We start from the raw sequence: 13,607 nt of genomic DNA on the forward strand, positions 1-13,607 counted from the left end.
CCTGGGCACCATCTCTGAGCCAGGTCCGGTATTGTCTGGGTCACTTTTATAGCCCAGGGCCCAGAATGCAATGCTAGTGTGAGGTATGGAGACCACTATACCGTGTCCCTAGAGTGTCTTGGGGTCAGAGCTGAACCAAGCAGAGACATAGTCTTCCTGGGGTGGATGGGATCTGTCAGGACAAGAGCTGAAGCAACCCAGTGGGTAGGCTCTCAGCCCCTAGTCAGTCAAACCTGTGTTTACTAAGTGCTACTATGTGCCATGTCCTGTGCTGTCCCAGACAGAAATGACCTAGCCCCGTATGGAGCAACCACTCCTACCCACCAAGGAGCTTAGCTTGTTCCTCTCTGTTATTGTTTTGTTACATAAGAAATACATTCTTGTTGTAGAAAAATTGCACAATGTGGGCTTCCCTGGTGGCGCAGTTGTTAAGAGTCCGTCTGCCAATGCAGGGGACACGGCTTCGAGCCCTGGTCCAGGAAGATCCCACAAACCATGAAGCAACTAAGCCTGTGGGCCACAACTACCGAGCCTGTGCCCTAGAGCCCGTGAGCCACAACTACTGAGCCCACGTGCCACAACTGCTGAAGCCCGCGCGTCTAGAGCCTGTGCTCAGCAACAAGAGAAGCCACCGCAATGAGAAGCCCGCGCACCGCAACGAAGAGTAGCCCCCGCTTGCCACAACTAGAGAAAGCCTGCGCGCAGCAACGAAGACCCGACTCAGCCAAAGATAAAATAAATAAATAAATAACTTTATTAAAAAAAAATTGCACAGTGCAAGTAAGGAAAAAGAAAAGCACATTTAAATCCATTCAATTACCACCAGAGAGAAAACCACTGTCAACATTTTCAAATACTTCCTGCAAGACTCTTCTCTTGAAAACGTTTTATAGCCTACTTTTCCTGGTTAACGTATTATGAAGACATTTCCCCAAATCTAGAAATACAGATCTAAATCATTTTAAAGGCTGCATAATATTCTGTTGCTCAGAGGAACTTGTTCAGTTGTCTCCAACGTTCTGCTAATGTTAATAATATCGCCATAAACTTCTCTATAAATTCAGCTTTGCAGCCAAAGGGAGGGCTCACAGTCCTGAGGGTCTGTGCTTATTTCCCCACACAGAGAGGGCACCCTAAAGGCCCAGCACACAGGAGAGCGGACAGACGAGAGGCATCAGGTAGAAGCAAGAGGAAGATCTGTGTTCAAAAGAAGGGGGTGGAGATTCCCAATTCCCTGCTTCCCCGGGGCTGCTGCTCCCCCCCCCCCACCCCGGGTGCTGGGGCAGACAGCAAGTTGACGGCCTAGGTGGCCCTAGGGTGTTGTTCAGCTCGCCCTTCACCACCTCTAGTGTCTCCTCAGACCAAGCCCTGTCTACTGAGCTCCCATCCTCCTTGAGAGGTCACTTTGTCCCGTTCCCGTCCCAGTCCTGCTGCTTAGGGCCCACCTAAGCTCTCTGGAGCAGGGGTGTGGGCGTGTGGGGACAGCTCTTTTGGCAGCTTTCTAACAACAAGAGGAAAGTCTCTCAGGGATGACCCAGGTCTCCGCAAAAAGATCTCCCTTGATAAGGGATCCCGTAAAACCTTAAGACACATCTCAGTTGCCACGAGTCGGGCCATGGTTAATCTGGGGGCTTCTGCTTTCTCATCACCCGATGCCAAGCTGGGGCACCTGGCCCGCATCTGTGTGGCAGGGAATCCCCAGAAAGCACCTCACTGAAGAGAACAACAACAGTAAGAACAATCAGGGCTGCTCCTTTCCCACATCCCAGCCCCGAGGCCAGGCAATACCGCTGCTGCCAGCAACTTGACCTCATTCCTCTCGGCAGTGGGCGGTGGGTGCGGAGCCTGCAGAGATCTGAGAGCAAGACGGATGCCTGGGACAGGGCCAGGCAGCCCAGCCAGGCGGACCAGGCCCGGCCTCCCTCCCGACAACCAGGGCGCAGGGGCAGCGGACTCCTAAAAGGGTTAATGGTCCCCACCTCCTGACTAAGGCTGAGCAGTCCCCTTTGCAGGGCAACACCTGGAGACAATGCGGCCAGCCTGCCTGGCATCAAAGTCGCCCACTGTCCTGCTGCTGATGGGCTGTGGGCCAGCCCCTCCCCACCCCTCCCCCACCCAGAAGTGACCGCGACCTCTGGGAGGTTAATTACAGACTCCAAGTTCAAATGAGAAGGAAAGAAGAAACAACAACAACTGAAAACACAGCTGGTTGAAGTGAGCACAGAGGGCCTACTCTGAAACTGGCCCTCAGGTATCCTCCCAGGAGCCTGCAGAAAAGCCACTCGATACCCACAAGCCAGGCCTCCCAAAGGGAGTGTGTCCCTGCTGGGCCTCTTGGCTTTCCCTGAGCCACCTTTCCTCAGCCAACCAGGCCCAGCCTGGTGCCTGGGCTTGCCTTGCCCGCCTCTCACACCATCTAACAAATATCCACCTCAGTCTCTGTGATGTACCAGCCACCTACCAGCCATCAGGGATATGGTGCTAAGCAAGACAACGTGGCCACTGCCATGGGCTCCACTGAGGCTGGGAGTGGAGTGAAAGCCAGCCCAGACCTAATGGGCTCTTAGCTCAACAGGCCAGGTGCCTGACACCTCAGCTACAAGGTAGAGAAGAGGGGCCAGGGCTGGCTGGGGATGGGAGCTAGAGAGAGCAGACGCTGGTCCAGGGGCATGGGTGAAGAGAGGGGAAGGGAGGAAGGAGGAGGACACAAAGCTTGGCAGCTCCAAGAACAACTGAGATGGTTCCTGCCTTAAAGCCTCGCCTGCCCATCCAGAAGCACCCATCCACCGACACCCAACCCTACAGTGCGAGGGCAGGGCAAGAACAGGCCTGTCTTGACCACCAGGGCCAACACTATGCCCCTCCCTTCCCCCAGTCCCCTCTGCCAGGAGCCCGGGGGCCTGACAGAAACACTGCCGCCTCGGGACCCTCCCAAGACAGAGATGCCCAGCCCTGGGAGTCAGGCAGGTCTACGCCACAGTTCCTCACCTAGGTTCAGGGCTGAGACATGGGGACATGAGCAGCAGAGATGGGGGACTGCGGGGGATGTCACCTATGTCTGGGGAGACTGCACAGGTTCACAGAGCAGAGGCACCAGTTGCTGGGGTGGCATACGGCTCCCTGGTTCTTACCAGTGCTCAGGGCACAGACCGCAGACACCTAGAGTTGGCACAGAGGAAGCCGTGCATAGCAGAGGAAAGAGCAGTAACCGAGGACACAGTAGTTCAGGTCTTTGTCCTGGTCTCCCAATTTTCCAACTGTCCGCCCTTAAGTAAGTAGTTTAGCCTTTCTGCGCCTCAGATGACTCATCTATAAACCACACTCTGCCTATTTTAGAGGAATGGGGCAAGAGAAAGCTCTCTATGGAGGGATGGAAGAGATTATCATCTCTTTGGCTGCTGGAGGTAGAGGTAGGGACAACAGAGATCACAGTCCTGCAAGGCCATTACCATTTGCCCAACTCTGTTTAAGCTCCTCACTGGGCAAGGATGGGCCCTGGCCTCGGAGAACACTCTGGAGAAGGCCTGCTGCTGATGGACTAGGCTACCCCTTGTTCAAGGAACCCAGAGAGAAAGAGAGCTGAGGAGGGGAATCCCAGAGTCCCTTTCCCCTTTGGGACAGGTCTGCACTTCCCACCTCATCAGCCTGGCTAGAGAAAGTTGTTCCTGAAGCTCTAGGTCGGTGGAAAATGAAGTGGGGGTGGGAAAAGGGGAGGCACCTTATACACCAGACAAGACTGGCTTCTCAACCTGGGATGCATGCAAAGCCACAGGATGACCTCAGGGCCTCTTTCTGAAGGGTTTGCCAAGCTCATTAGTAAGGAAAAGCAGCACCTTTGTATTAAAACAAACAGATCTACGGTGGAGTACACTTGCAAGTTCCTGTGGCTTTTTAAGATAAAATAAAAATACAAGAATTCAAAGAAATGTTGGGTTTCAGGGGAAAAAGTCTTAGCAGGCCTGATACAGGTAAGGATACAGGCCTACGTGCTCACCAAATGCAGATACCTCAGTGGGTTCTGGGGTCCCCCACGTTGCCAGAGGCCTGGCCACCCTCCCTACAAGTTATCCTTGGAGAGTCCTGGCCTAAGCACTCTGGAGTCTGGGAGGGCTGTGTTGTGGTCTTTGTGGTCCAGGCTAGTGAGACAGGAGGCTGGAAAGAACCCACCCTAAAACAGATCACTGTCTGGATCTGCAGTCAGTAGCTCACGAACAGCACGGGGGAAAACCAGTTTCTCCATCTTCTCTCCCAAGACTGCTCTTTCTCCTGAGTTCCCGCTTTCAGTCACCTTGTCATCTGTGACAACTCTGTGTCTCTCCCCAAAGGTGGAGACCAATCACCTTCCACCAAGCCTCACCCTCCTAAGCCTCCATTGTCTGCCAGGCCCTGGTTTAGGCTATATTGGTCCCCCAGCCCAGAGTACCACTCTGGGAAGATTCACCTCTGTGTGCCTCTCCGACATTCAGAAACCCTCCTTTGGCTCCATGATGTCTGTAGAAGGAAGGCTACGGGCCTTCCTTGGCTGGCAGCCAGGGTCCTCAGGGGACGCTTGCTTGGTCAGTGAATGGCCCCTTCCCAAACACAACTCTCTGCCTTTTCCCCTACTGGTTCCCTTCAGGAATTCTATATTCCAGGCAAACCAAATCACAGGCTGATCCCCAAGTGTGCCTGTTCTGTATTCTGCCTGCCTCCGTGCCCTCTGCTCATATGCTCCGCCGCCATGTCTTTCCCCACAGAAGCACAGTTGAGAGTGTCAGACACACAGGCTGGGGGTCAGACCAGTCTCGGCTTGCATTCTGGCTCTGCCCAGTGTCTTGTATAACTAGACAAGTTACTTAACCTCTCTGAGCCTTTAGTCCCTTGTCTGTAAAACAGGAACAATCTCACCCGCCTCTTAAGATTGTGGTGAGAATTAGATGGGGATAACGTATGTCAAGAACTTAGCGCAGTGCCTGGAACAGAGAGACAGCTCAACAACTGGCCCTTCTTATTCATCTAAATCCCTCGAGATCACCTCAGATGGCATGGCCTTCTCTAATCCACCGAGCCAGGAGCAACCTCTGCCTTGCACAGACTCCCTGAGCATTTCACCTGCCCTACTTTGGGCTTTCTACCTCAGAGCAAAGTGGGTTCTTATCTTTCTAGACTGTGGGACCCTCAGGGAGGGGATGTGTGGGAGCACAGCCATACTCCTGGTGTCTGGCACTGAGCAGGCGCTCACTGATCACTGGCTGAACAAATAAATTAGTGATCTAAGCTGGGCTGTGACTGATGGGTGCCTCACAGTGGCCCAGGTCAAGACTGCTGCGAGCATTCAGGGGAGGGTGGGGTCCCTTGACGGCTAATCCCAGGGCCCTTTCCCACCCAGCACTCCTCCGCATCTCAGTCCTTTCCTTCCCCCTCAGCCAAAACAGGCATCTGCCCCAGGATAGCAGAGCAGATGGTGCAATTGGGGCCTCCCTGAAGAACTACCCTTGCTCAGCCCACTGGGCTGCTCGACAGCTGAGGGGCCCCCGGCCGTGGGCAGGAAGCTCAGCCAGGGCAGCCTCTTCCCATGAGACTGCTCTTCTTCAAACAGGAGAACGAGGGCTTCCCTGGTGGCGCAGTGGTTGAGAGTCTGCCTGCCGATGCAGGGGACACGGGTTCGTGCCCCAGTCTGGGAAGATCCCACATGCCGCGGAGCGGCTGGGCCCGTGAGCCATGGTCGCTGAGCCTGCGCGTCCGGAGCCTGTGCTCCACAACGGGAGAGGCCACAACGGTGAGAGGCCCGCATACCGCAAAAAACAAAAACAAAAACAAAAACAAATAGGAGAACGGGCCACAGGTGTCTGTGTACAGGGGTGAAAGAGCTTGATAACGGCCTCCGTCGTTCATTCCCTCAAGCATGTACCGGGCACTCAGGACATGTTGGGTACTGAGGGTCACGTGACACGGTCTCCCTGGTGGGGATTCCAGCTGAGCGGGGTATTGCTCACACAGTGGGGTCGGTACTGTGATGGGGAGGTGCTGGGTGATGCGAGGGCACAGACCATACACCTCAGCCTCCCTCCTCACCCTGAGGGCCAGGGAGGGCTCTGAGGAGGGAACAAAGCCTGTGCTGGGCCTGAAGGGTGACAGGAGTTGGCCAAGAGGAGGGAGACAGTGTTCCAGGCAAAGGGTTCAAAGGACCAGGGCAGGAGACCACAGTGCACTCGGGGAACTGAGACCCGGGGCTCAGTGGTCGGCGGGAGGGGGCAGTGTCTCAGGAAGCTGTTGCTCTCTTTCTTGCCCGGTAGCTGCCAAACCCTTTACCTTGTGGTGTGTGAACTTCTCTGGGCCTCAGTTTGCCCATCTGTACAGTGAAGGGACTGGCCCCTGAGCTCAGATCCAGCCTTGCCTGACTGGGCTAGAAGTCGCCGACCTCTGGCCAGGCCCAAACCTCCAGAATCCTTCTAAAGTGCTGCCAGCTGGTGAGCTATCCCGAGGCAAAGCTCACGCCCCCCTGTACCCACCCATCACCATACACACATCCTGACTAATCGGCTGGGACTGTCGAAGGAGCCCTGGCCGTGTCCTCCCCTTGCCCATCCTGCCACAAACTGGTGGTGGCTGACGATGCCTCAAGAGCGGCTCTGGGAGACCAGGTCAGCCTCCTGCTCAGAACACTTCACTCCGTGCTGTTTCAGAGAAGTCTAAACTCACCAGCCTGACACTCAGAAAACCTGTTTGGCCCTGTTGATCTCTCCCTCCTACACACCATGTTCAGCAGCGTACCTTTGGAATTGCACTTTATTTCCCAAACACCCTCTGTTGCCCCCTTTTGCTCACGTGGTTTCCTCAGCTGGAATGCCGAGCCTCTTTAGATCTCTCCAGCACAGTGCTTCCTTTCGCCAAGGTCTACCTCAACCCCATCTCCTCCAGAAACCCTGCCCAGATTCCTCTGATGGGAATGAGTCTCTCTTCTTGCCACTCTGTGTCAGCCTTTGCCAGGCTCGACCTAGCAGCTCTAGGTCTGTCCCCATCTCTCTCAGCCCACAAGGTGGCGACCCCATTCCCCTGACAGCCCCCAAGCATGACGCCTGGCACAGGTGCCGTGGGGCTGGCATGCCCTCTGCAGGGCTCTGCGCTGGGAGGCTGGGCCACAGCTTAACCAGTGGTTCTCGTGCTTCAGCACGCATCACAGTCAACCAGAGGGCTTGCTAAAACTGCTGGCCCCCATCCCCATGGTTTCTGATTAGAAGGTCAGGGGTGGGGCCCAAGAATTTGCATTACTAGCAAGTTCCAAGTTTATGCTTTAAACCAGGTTCCCACTGGTTGAAACGTTCACCTTTTGCACAAGGGGTTCCATAGGACCAGAAAACTACCCAGACTGGCGCTAGATCTCACTGGACTCTGGATCCTGAGCTTGGTTTCTGCTTAGACTACTGACCATAATAACTTCAGGCTTCCCAGGAGCTCCTCCTGCCTGTCGGTACAGCCTCAGGGCCTTGGGCTGCCCCTCTGTCAGTGCTCCACAGTTCCTATTCACACCTTACTGCCACAGTCACACTGCAAGCTCCTTGTGAGGGCAGGGACACAACCTGCCCATCTCTGTACCCTTAAACCCTGCCCAAGAGCCCAGGAAGTAAATATCTGACCAGTTGTGGGATGGGAAGGACCTGCTCCAACAAGTGGACCAACAGAGCATCCTATGCCCTTCACTGGTTTGTCTTGAGAGGCACGGACTGTGGAAGAGCCTGGAGCCAGGTGGAATGTGCATGGAGAGGCAGGATGGAGGGGGCAGACCTGAGCCTAAGATCCCATGCTGCCATTAAGTCATGCTGGATCACAGGCCAGTCGTGGACTCTCTCCCTGCCTCAGTTTTCTTATCTGTAAAGTGGGGATGATAAAATAGTATCTCTACTTTATAGAACCAGGACTGACATGTAGTAAGTGCTCAGTAAACGATAGCTGCCTCCTTTCTCCCTGCTCCTCTCCCACCCCCCAGCCCCAAGCAGGTTGGGTATGGAACGTTCCTACCTCTTGGAAGGTGCTTTCTCACTCTGGTGAATTCCTACTCACCATCCAGGCTCAGCTCAAACGTCACCCCTCTGAGAAGCCTCCTCTACACCCTCCCAGGAGAACAAATCATTCCTTTCCTCATCATACACCTCATCACATACAGATCTCTGACTTGACACTTGGATGCAATCACAGGTATTTTGTAAGGATCTGTCTGAGCTTCTTGAGGGCAGGAGCTGCGATTTATTTGCATAGGAGGAGCTCGATGAATGTTTACAGATTTATTTGCATAGGAGGCGCTCAATGAATGTTTGCAGAACTGAATACACTATAGTGAATGAGAGCACATGCAGTGTGTATAGTTCCCACGTGGCCACGACCTGGAAGTCTTGGTGAATGGATGGATGGCTAGGCCAGGGCTGGGCTGGAGGAAGACAGACAGTATCCGCTGCACTGTCCCCTGCTAAGTTATAAACGGTGTGCTACAGGCTCAGGCATGGTGGGGAAACACAGTGGGCACACGGTTCTGACGGACCCCAGGTCTGAAGTTCTGGCAGCGCTTTGCCAGTATTTAAAAATAACCCTTCTCTTCCCTATGCCAACTGTTCGTCAGGCCAGCCTTGTGTGCTCGAATGCAGAGGAGACTTAGAAGGAGGAGGGGGGCTGACAACCAGGCATGGGTAGCCACGCTGGGAAGCCCACCCGAGGCCAGGGCTAGGGCCTGCCAGTGCTGGGCTAGCGCCTTTTCCTCCATACACTCCTCACTCTGGCACCACCCTAAGGTCAGGGCTTGGCCCTGAAGCTCCCAGCACCAAGGGCAGAGGGCAGAAGTGGGGATCACTTAGGCATTCTCGTCAATATCCGAGTCCAAGGGCTTCTGCTTCCCAAGAAGCTGCTGCTTCTTCCTCCAGCGGCTCATAGAACCCACAGGGGCCAGAGGGCCTGAGGGAAGGAAGGGCCCAGCTCATACTCTTTTTTTCTTTTATAAATTTATTTATTTATTCCTTGGTTGCGTTGGGTCTTCGTCGCTTCATATGGGCTTTCTCTAGTCGCAGAGAGTGGGAGTTACTCTTCTTTTCGGTGCGTGAGCTTCTCACTGCGGTGGCTTCTCTTGTTGCAGAGCACGGGATCTAGGCGTGCGGGCTTCAATAGTTGTGGCATATGGGCTCAGTAGTTGTGGCTTGCGGGCTCTAGAGCGCAGGCTCAGTAGTTGCGGCGCACGGGCTTACTTGCTCCGTGGCATGTGGGATCTTCCCGGACCAGGGATCGAACCCGTGTCCCCTGCATTGGCAGGCGGATTCTTAACCACTGCGCCACCAGGGAAGCCCCACCAGCTCATACTCTTTTAAAGGAAACTATCCCCTTTGTTTGCAGCCTGAAGCCCTCGGTCCAATTTTACTTCTATCCCAGACTTACTGGCCACTTGATTCCTCCACAGTGGGTGACTCACTGTGTGCCCCCGGCCCCACTGCTGGGCCAATCTGGAAAGACCAGGGCTCTCTGCCCCATCGTCCCCACCACTGAGTGTCTGGGACCTGGGCTGAGGACCTATAAGTCCTGGGGTGTGAACTGCTTTGAGCTCTCAGGATGAAAGCCTGCTGGGCAGTACAAAGTCACTCTCTGCTTGCTGTTCTTGTTCCTAATGAACCCTGAGGTGCCAGGGAGACGGAGCGGAGTGTGAGACACAGGCTGAGCCCCAGAGGGCCAGGAGGACCACTCCAGGTACCCAGCTCAGCAGGGTCATCCAGGGGCCAAGGCCAGAGGCAGAGGCTGCCAAAAACAACTGCCAGATGTGGCTCAGCCACGTACACGTAGGCAGGCGCGTGACCACCTCTGACCTGACCCCGGACAGCCTAAAGACAGGAGTTGATCCTAGAAGTCTGGGCGCTATCTTCACCAAAGGCAGGAGATGGGAAAGATGAAAGAGAAAGACCTTGCAAGGATTTTTTGCGCCCATTCAAATGAGATGTGTCCAGGGTGCTCAGCTAGTGATGCTAATCCCCCTTCATATCCCCATGAAGACCAAAGCCTGTCCCCTGCCCTACTGTGGGCAGACACAGAGTCCAGTTCACATGGGAGCTCCAACAGAAGGACACTTTCCATCAAACCCTGACCGGACTTTCAGGGGGCACATGGAAAAGGCCAGTTACTTAGAATCAAATTCCAAAGTCGTTCTTCAAAACAACACAGCACTTTCAGGGGTTATCAGTTTCTTTGGGGCCAGCTTTCCCCCTTCCTCCCACCCTAATCCCATAGCTCTCCTCCTCTCAGGATTCTCAGAGACACAGGGCCTGAGGCTCTGCCGTTGCTGTGGAGAAGGTGAGAGCTGAGAGCAGAGCACATTTCCTGAGGCCCAGAGAGAGGGAGGGCAGTGCCCGGGGCCACACAGAGGCTGGACCCCAGGTATGTGAGTGAGCTTATTATCCACCCCTCCCCCCAAACACTGCTGCTAAGGCTGGCAAGGCTAACGAGCCACCCCTACCCCAGTCCCCTGGGATAAGGGAAAATGGGGGGTGAGGGGGACCCAGCCCCAGGTAGGGATACCAGGCAGTGGCCCTGCGAATTCTCAGTGAGTCATGGGGCAGAGTTCACACCTGCAGTTCAGTCCCCCCCGGCACCCCTGTGCCCGTTTCCCCACGCCGGCCTGGGTTTTAGTACAGGGGTACCCTTTCTGCTATTTGCCAAGGAGGAGACGGGGCTGCTGGATGTGTGGTCAGGGACAGGGGAACCAATTAATTAATGTTCCCTCCTTTCTCCCTCCCACTTTCCAGATTCCCTCCCCCGTCTAAGCTGAAGATTTTAATGGATAACTTGCTCACACTCTCCATGTCTGCACCTCCCAATCTTTCAACCAAATGTGGCTCCACCCCGGCTAAGACCCCTCTCCAGCTGCCCAGTGTCCGTGTTCTCCCTGGCGGGGGCACTCTGAGCATAAAAGAGGAGGACCCTGCAGCCTCAGATGGGCAGCTGTGAGGGAGGCCTCCCGCTCTGTAGGCCACTGTTGGCTTAAGCACTCATCCTACCAGGTTTGAAATCAGACCCACCCAGTTACATAGCAGGGATTTAAGACTGTTGCTTCTCACTGACATGGTTTCTTCTGATATCTTGTTTCAGAGCATGATCGTCCCCCATGATTCCCCCATTCCACAGTGTCCCAGGTCTCCAAAAGTCCTCTAGCTTACGCCTTTGGTCTGTTTGGTATCTACTGATCAGCCAACTCCCTGAAAGAAGCATTCTGAAGAGCTGCCCACGGGGAAGCAGGAAACAAGAGAAAGCAGAGAAGGAAAGACAGCAGGAAAGATTATAGTTAGACATCAAGAAGGACTTTCTCACAGGGGTAGAAGATGCTGGAAGAGATCACTGAGAGGCCTGTGGCATCTTCTACTCATAGCCCTCTCCCACCTCTGCCCCAACGCGTACTCTACCCTCTGCAGCTGCTCGTTTCCCGGCGCTATTGATTCTCACCAGCTGAAGTCCATGTGGCTTGCTACCAGCTCAGCTCCTGCAACCTTGACATTGGAAGGGTGCCCTTAACTAGCCAGCCTTCCAAGGTGCCCACATTAGGATGTGTATGGTGGGGTGGGAGAAGAGGGTGGCTCACTGAGCCAAAGCCATGCATTCTGATCCTGAAAACAGGCACCCTGAATTCCTTCAGATCTCAGATTGGAGGTCATCCACACTACACGAACCTAGACTAAGCTGCCTCGCATTAGTATGGTCAGGGCAGACCCACAGTGTCCATCACCTTACAGAGGACTCCTAGACACACTCATCCGGCAGAAATGCGCAAAGAGGCTTTCTTTATGAAGAAGAGAACATAGCCTGGCCTTTAAAATTCCCTTAGTTTCTTCTCTCTACTGGGCTGAAGGCAGTGTTTAACTCCTAGGCTCTTCCCAATAGAGACCTCACCGGCTACCTTGCTACCCCTTCTCTCGCATTACACAGAAATTCAGGAAAGGAAAGGAATTTGGCCAAATTCTCAACCACAGTTGAAGCTTCCCAACTCCCAGTCCAGTGCTCTTTTGAAGACATTTTTATGTTGCAGCTCTGGCAGGAACTTTGGTGAGGGACAGAGACACTAAAATAGGCATCATTGTCCAGGAATGCTGATTGGAAGCCCCAAGACCTATCTCTGGAACTTACTTTGTGACTCTAACCTCAATAAGCCTCAGTTGCTCCTTCTGTAAAACGGGGCTGGGACCACCTACCCCCAGGATTATTATGAGGATTAAAGGGAGATGAACCATTTGAACATGCTTGGCCTGCTTACAAGTACAAATAGGCATTAACGAAATGCTTGCCTGAAAAAGAAAAAAGTGAGAACCCGAGGTTTCCCAACTGCATCCCAATAGTGCAAGCCTAGTTCTGGGGGGGAGGACCTGCACACCTTAGGCCCATCCCTGAGAAGCCCAAGACCAGTGCACTGAATGGAGACCCCTCCTCCTTCCCCCCTGCAGCTGCCCAGGGAGGGCACCAAAGTGGGTCTCAGCACAGGCTCTGCTGCTCACTCAGAGCAACTTCTCACCTCCCAGAACCCAAGGGAGTCACTCCTGAAGACCAAAGGGGACAACTGCCTGATGCCTGATCCAGTCCTAAGGGAAATACCTGTCACTGAAGCAGGGGCTCCCTACTCCCTGGGGCTCTCCGGGACAGGGCATCCCTTCTCAGGAGGTGGCAGGCAATGCTGCCCTTGCTCCAATGGCTGAGCAGAACTCATGGAGGTGTGGCACATGGGTGGCAGCGAGCCCAGAACACACTCTGAGGACGGGAAGACAGTGACAGCTCCCTGAGCACTGCGGCCAGGCCAGGCCCCGCGTCTGCCTGTCCGCTGTCTTTTGGTCAGCCCCACTTTGCTACTAGCTGCGGTGTCCTCGCGGCAGGCCGGTCCGCTCGGGTCGTGTCTCTTTCCCGCCCGCTCCGTCGGGACGCGGCGGCCCGGGGACAGGCGCGCACAGCCACCGACCGGCTCCGAGTGCGCAGTCCCTTGCCTGCCCAGCCGCGGAGACCCGCTTGCACGCAGGCACCCGCGCCCCTCGGTGCCTGTCACCTCGGCGACCGCTCGCACAGCCCCGGACTCACCCGCGAGACGCTGGGGGCGGGTGAGAGGGCGGCAGGTTTCTCCCAGGGAAACGGGTTGTCTGGGTGCGCCGAGGTGCCCTACCTTTCTCCCCGGGTTCGAGCTCCAGCTTCCTCCCCTCTCGGTGCTTCTTGGCGCGGCCTCGGCCCCTCCTCCTGGACTCCGACATTCTGCCCCGGGTCCCGGGTGATGGGACCGACGCGAGATGCGAGGCGCGAGGCACGGGAGGCAGGGGGACGGCCTGAGCTCTCCGCAGCCGCGCTGCGCCCCCGCCGCCTGCAGCCCCAGAGCCGGAGCGCGGCGCCTTTCTTATAGGCGGTCACACCCTCCGGGGGAGGGGAGCGCCAAGCCTTAACTCTTCCCCTCCCGCGCCCAACGCCCTCACCACCCACACCCCCACCCGCTCCGGAGGCCGGGGCTGAGCGCGGCCGGGTTTGGCCTTGGACCCCTCCCGGGGCCCACCGAGGGAGGCAGGACTGGCGCCCAAACAGAGCGCCACGACCTCCTCGCCCGGAGAGAGGGCTGGAGCTGGGCTGGGGGCCTGAGACGT

General features: G+C 55.6%; 1 protein-coding gene across 1 annotated transcript in view; it reads right to left on the reverse strand.

Annotated features, from left to right (window-relative positions):
- Positions 1-13,348, reverse strand: part of NRG2 (neuregulin 2) — a 55,663-nt gene extending 42,315 nt beyond the window's left edge. Inside the window, exon 1 of the mRNA XM_073802592.1 lies at positions 13,142-13,348. Coding sequence (XP_073658693.1) covers positions 13,142-13,226 — 85 coding nt within the window. The 5' untranslated portion in view covers positions 13,227-13,348. The remainder of the gene's footprint in view (positions 1-13,141) is intronic.
- Between the last annotated feature and the right edge of the window lie 259 nt (positions 13,349-13,607).

This window comes from Tursiops truncatus, chromosome 3 (genome assembly GCF_011762595.2).
Source record: "Tursiops truncatus isolate mTurTru1 chromosome 3, mTurTru1.mat.Y, whole genome shotgun sequence".
NCBI classification, from domain to species: domain Eukaryota; kingdom Metazoa; phylum Chordata; class Mammalia; order Artiodactyla; family Delphinidae; genus Tursiops; species Tursiops truncatus.